Source organism: Parasteatoda tepidariorum, chromosome 8 (genome assembly GCF_043381705.1).
Source record: "Parasteatoda tepidariorum isolate YZ-2023 chromosome 8, CAS_Ptep_4.0, whole genome shotgun sequence".
NCBI lineage: Eukaryota > Metazoa > Arthropoda > Arachnida > Araneae > Theridiidae > Parasteatoda > Parasteatoda tepidariorum.
This window is the reverse complement of record NC_092211.1, coordinates 24072569-24078774: the sequence shown is the minus strand read 5'-3', so window position 1 is coordinate 24078774 and position 6206 is coordinate 24072569. Positions and strand designations below refer to the sequence as shown.

The 6206-nt window shown below is 30.6% G+C and overlaps 1 protein-coding gene across 1 annotated transcript in view; it reads left to right on the top strand.

Annotated features, from left to right (window-relative positions):
• LOC139426282 (uncharacterized) overlaps positions 1-3585 on the top strand; it is a gene marked incomplete in the record, with an annotated part of 21685 nt that extends 18100 nt beyond the window's left edge. Inside the window, 1 exon segment of the mRNA XM_071184483.1 lies at positions 2753-3585. Coding sequence (XP_071040584.1) covers positions 2753-3458 — 706 coding nt within the window.
• Positions 3586-6206: the final 2621 nt, after the last annotated feature.

Here is a 6206-nt window from a genome sequence, read left to right as displayed (position 1 = left end):
AGATTAAGACGATGTATAACATGTTGAGAAATTTTAAGATGTTTAAAAATCTTGGATTTGGTAATTTTATTCTCTTGGTGGTGACATAGAATATCAAAACACGATTAAACATAATCTTTGATGATATTATAATTTTATCCGATATAACAATACGTTTTATAGCTCTTTTATTTTCATTTAAGCTGTAATTGCTTGATAATTATTAAATATATTATTCCACATCAATTTATACTTATGTATATTAAAATTTTATCAATTATTCAATGAACTTAATAGAAATTTTTTTTAAAAAAAGCAGATGTATAACATCATTATATCAGAAACATGATTTTATAAAATTCAACATTCGTTAGTTAAATATAATGTTTTATTCGAACCTCTTTGCTAAATTTCGGGTAAATTTTCCGATGACTTAAAAAGAAGCAACGTACTTCATAATTAAAAAAAAATTAACATTCGGCTCTCAGCGGAAAAAATATGAATGAAATTTTACGCTACGCATGCGTAAGTCAAGTTTCTCGTACGTTAACCACATTTAAATATTAATCTCCCCATTTAAATATTTTTACATTGTCACCAAATCATTTTTTGAAAAGTAGTTAATTTTAATTTATCTCGGCTTCTACTAAATAAAACCAGTTTAAACTCTAATTTTGCTATCGAAAAATTCGTGGGATTATATGGTATAAAAAAAATTTATACCTCATAATTCAAAATTTTTTCATCCTCAATTAAATTAATTAATACATAATTATTAAAAATTAGTGTTTGAGTGAAATTATCTTTCGGTAGATAGGTTTCATTAGTGAGTGAAAGTTTTTTTTTTTTACATAAATTGCTCATTTAATTATTAAGATATGACTAAAAACACAAGAAGGGAAATTAACATTAAGGGGACCAAAATTTCATCCACTCACCAGACCTAACTATTAGGGTCACAATTTCCAGATCGTAGCCACCCCCTATATTTTACAGGTCAAGAATTCAAATATGTAAAAAAAAATTATGTTTATTCATGTTTGAGGTTACAACTAGAAACCATTAAGATTGAAACCTAGTACGGGAAAATCCGACCACTAAAAAGAAAGTTATTCAGGTATTTTTTTTTCTTCTTTTTTTGCGCACTATGCAGTGTGTAAAAAAGATGGTAAAATGAATCACACTGAATAACTTATTAATAGTTCAAGGAAATGAACTCAAAAGGGCTATATTTATAGTGACGAAATCAGACACTAAAACGCATTTTCTTTGAATTTCTAACAAGAATTATGTACTTCTGATCACAAATGCGCATAGTTCATTGTCTTCAACTTCTTTTTTTCTAAATTATTAAACTGTATTAATAACATTTAGTATAACTAAATACGATTAATAAGAGTTCTTAATGCGTATCACTTTTTATGTAATGTCCATAACTAAAATCTTTAATCATACTGCAAGTTCAAACAAAATATAGAGTCAATGATACCGTATATCTTACGTATATCAATATGCGACTTCTCATATTTTATGCAAACCACCTACAATTACCAGTTGATTGAACTACACGAAATTACCACTGCGTGATACCACAAAGAAAAAGTTAATAATTTGTAATCCAAAATGTATTCAAAAACGAATTTTTGAAAAATATCTTAAGTTAAAAAAAAGTATACAAATTTGCGTTTGAAAGCAAAAAATTGCTAAATTGCATTCGACATAGCCTAAGTATTGTAAACAATATTTCATTTTTCCTTAACTAGTAACATGCATATTAAATATATGACTTAGGTTCGTTATAAATTACGTATGCATTACGTTCTTTCTTTTTATTCAAATCTTAAATTCAAAACTAAATTTAAAAATTGTGTTTTACAGATGGAGTCCGCAAAGAAAAGAGATCTGGAAGCTGGACTCTCAAAACTTCTAAAACAGAATCAACTGAAATCGACTTCATAAACAATTTTTCTGAGCCTCCTTCCCTGCAGCATATAGCAGTAGTGTCGATTGCAATTGGGCTATGGACGGAGCCCGATATAAGGAATGAAATGACATCTTCTTTCTTATCTTCTCCCTCAAACCATGTCATAGTCATGGATGAGTTGGAGAAAAGAATATTAAACAAATTGTCCAATAGCTCTTTGCCCTCATCGCTGAAGACGGAAATCTCATACGTTATTCGACCTCTATCGTGGCAGTTGTGGAAAGTGTTTAGTAGTTTCTATAGCTGGACAAGATATCAAAGAAAACTCTGTGAGTATTACATGAAGCGTGGTACAATTTATTGGACAGTTGAGGGGACAGTTGACATAGTAAAATCCTTTAAGGAACTATTCGATAATGGAAGCTTAGGAAGCTTAAATATTTGTCATTTGTATGAGATAGCCTGCTCTCATTGTTTCGAGGAATATGCTTCAGTTTTGTGGGAGAAAATTCATGAACTAGACAGAAACAGCTTTAGAAGGCACTGGAATGGTTTGATAAGATATTGGACATGTGTATTCGATGATAATTTAGGGAGTTTTCCAACTAGAGTCGTGGATTATGAAATATACGATAATAAGGTTAGTATTGATGTGAATATGATTACTTGCTCGATTCGAATTGGTAACATAGTTGCCCTAAAGTATTTTTGGAAAAAATTGTCGGAGCAGGAGAAAAACGATCATTTGAGTACATGGCTTTTGCAAGCTACTCAATGTATGCAAAAACGTATACTTTATCAGAGTTCTTCAAACACCTTAGATGCTTTATGTTTTTTATTATCTCATGNTTGTATTGAGTGGATATGTGATGGTAACATCCAAGCAGTTGAGTCCTTCTTGAGATGGGTTTATCAATCTGTGGGAATTGAAACATTTAAGAAAGCTATATCGTCTCCGGATGTTATCTATTTAACATTAATATTTTTGCCCAACCATGAGCGCGTGGACCAGTTCTTGAATTGGTATTTCCAGACGGGAGAGGAAATTCAACTATTTAAGGCAGACTTTTTGCGAAAATGGGATAATTATTATTTCAAGCGATTCATAGACATGCCGTTCATTGTAGGCGATGTGTTACAAAAATTTATAAACTACAACTTGTCTTCTCTTGAAAATGTTGCAGAATTTCGACTTATTTGTCGTAGTTGTATAGAATATGCACTGAGTAAAGGTTTTCTTGAAAGTGCCACCTTACTTTTGGATGCATCTTTTGATAATATCAATGAAGTGAAGCTATACAAAAATGAACTTATACTATCTGAGAAAGGAATTAAGAATAATCTAATTTTTAAGCAATTACTAACTGATGCCGACTGGAATCACGTGAAAGAAATCGTAATGTGGTCGTCACCTCTATCCCTAAATACAGTCACAGATTTAAAGTCACTAATTCTGGAGCAAAAGACTAGTCACTCTTTCCAAGATGAGTTGAATTCACAGATTTCAGCTCTCCTTGATTTACTGGAGAATGTTGTTGAAAAAGATACTACATGATAGTTGTACATATTTTTGCGATCAAAAACGAATTTAAATAAAATCATATTCTCTGTCAAAAGACAAATCATGTGCACTGCGCAATCACTGTCAAACGATAAATTGGCTTATAATAAATATGTAACTCAATTTTTTAGTGTTAGTTGTTTAATGTTAATGAAACAATATCCGCTATATATTAATAGCCACAACTTCAATAATTTATTTAATTGTCACAACTTTATTTTTTTATATTCGTTATACCCGAAGAAAAACCAGCAATTTTACGTGATTTATTTTTCATCCCTTTTTCCAAAAGAACAATTACTAGGTAGATATATGTATATACACAGTCCCCGGCCAAATTATTAGTCGCACTAAAAGATTCTATGTAAAATCTTAATTATATACCATCAGATGGGGTGACTTTGTGCTTGAATTTTCAGTTTTCCAAATTTGACCTAATAAAAAAACAGATAAAAGATTTTGAATTGTGCAGCATCTGATCTAAAATTTGTTGTTAGCCATCTGGGAAGCAATTGCACGTAGTTAAGACCTGGTTTGAAATGTTTATTATTTGTAACCAATCAATCAGTCGAATACAAAAAGTTAACCCGGGATGGGGTGACTTTGTGCAATGCAATAAAATAATGACTTTGTTCAGTTATTTTCATTCACTTTGACTTGAAATCGTTTAATAAAAATTTTTTAACATTGTTAATGTGCAATACAAGTATATTACATATAAATATGTATTACAAATCTACTTAAGATGAACATAAAAACTTTAATTTTTAGATTTTGTAACATTTTAGATTTCGTTTTATTAATTAAATCTTAGGTATTTTTTTTTATGATTTTCAGGTACAATCAAACATTTGATATGAATTGACATGAATGAATTTCCTCATTTAACGCCCCCAAATTGTCTCTAACTCAGCAACTCAGAATGATCCTCTCTTATAACAGTCTCTTATTTTAGATTTTGTTTTATTAATTAAATCATCGGTAACTTTTTTGTGGTTTTCAGGTGCAATCAAACAAATGATATGAATTGACATAAATGAACAGTTGAACAGTGAACAACTTTCGGTGAATTTCAAAATTTTTTTAACGCTTTAGAAACGGATAAACCGTTCTTTACTTCTGCCAAACATTTTTCTTACGCTTCTTTGGTGTAGTAATCACAACAATTTATTGCTCCATGCATTCTTTTATATGTCTTTAGCATGTAACGCCCCCAAATTGTCTCCAACTTTGCAACTCGGAATGATCCTCTCTTATTTATTAACAGTCTCTTGTTGAATGTTTCAAACAATTAACAGTTGGAAATTGAAATGAAAAATAACAATACGAAAATGAAAAATAATATTCATCGCGAGATTTTGAATGCTTTGCATGAATTTTGTTCGAAATCATGTTTCGGTGAATTTCAAAATTTTTTTAACGCTTTAGAAACGGATAAACCGTTCTTTACTTCTGCCAAACATTTTTCTAACGCTTCTTTGGTGTAGTAATCACAACAATTTATTGCTCCAGGCATTCTTTTGTATGTCTTTAGCATGTAACGCCCCCAAATTGTCTCCAACTTTGCAACTCGGAATGATCCTCTCTTATTTATTAACAGTCTCTTGTTGAATGTTTCAAACAATTAACAGTTGGAAATTGAAATGAAAAATAACAATACGAAAATGAAAAATAATATTCATCGCGAGATTTTGAATGCTTTGCATGAATTTTGTTCGAAATCATGTTTCGGTGAATTTCAAAATTTTTTTAACGCTTTAGAAACGGATAAACCGTTCTTTACTTCTGCCAAACATTTTTCTAACGCTTCTTTGGTGTAGTAATCACAACAATTTATTGCTCCAGGCATTCTTTTGTATGTCTTTAGCATGTAACGCCCCCAAATTGTCTCCAACTTTGCAACTCGGAATGATCCTCTCTTATTTATTAACAGTCTCTTGTTGAATGTTTCAAACAATTAACAGTTGGAAATTGAAATGAAAAATAACAATACGAAAATGAAAAATAATATTCATCGCGAGATTTTGAATGCTTTGCATGAATTTTGTTCGAAATCATGTTTCGGTGAATTTCAAAATTTTTTTAACGCTTTAGAAACGGATAAACCGTTCTTTACTTCTGCCAAACATTTTTCTAACGCTTCTTTGGTGTAGTAATCACAACAATTTATTGCTCCAGGCATTCTTTTGTATGTCTTTAGCATGTAACGCCCCCAAATTGTCTCCAACTTTGCAACTCGGAATGATCCTCTCTTATTTATTAACAGTCTCTTGTTGAATGTTTCAAACAATTAACAGTTGGAAATTGAAATGAAAAATAACAATACGAAAATGAAAAATAATATTCATCGCGAGATTTTGAATGCTTTGCATGAATTTTGTTCGAAATCATGTTTCGGTGAATTTCAAAATTTTTTTAACGCTTTAGAAACGGATAAACCGTTCTTTACTTCTGCCAAACATTTTTCTAACGCTTCTTTGGTGTAGTAATCACAACAATTTATTGCTCCAGGCATTCTTTTGTATGTCTTTAGCATGTAACGCCCCCAAATTGTCTCCAACTTTGCAACTCGGAATGATCCTCTCTTATTTATTAACAGTCTCTTGTTGAATGTTTCAAACAATTAACAGTTGGAAATTGAAATGAAAAATAACAATACGAAAATGAAAAATAATATTCATCGCGAGATTTTGAATGCTTTGCATGAATTTTGTTCGAAATCATGTTTCGGTGAATTTCAAA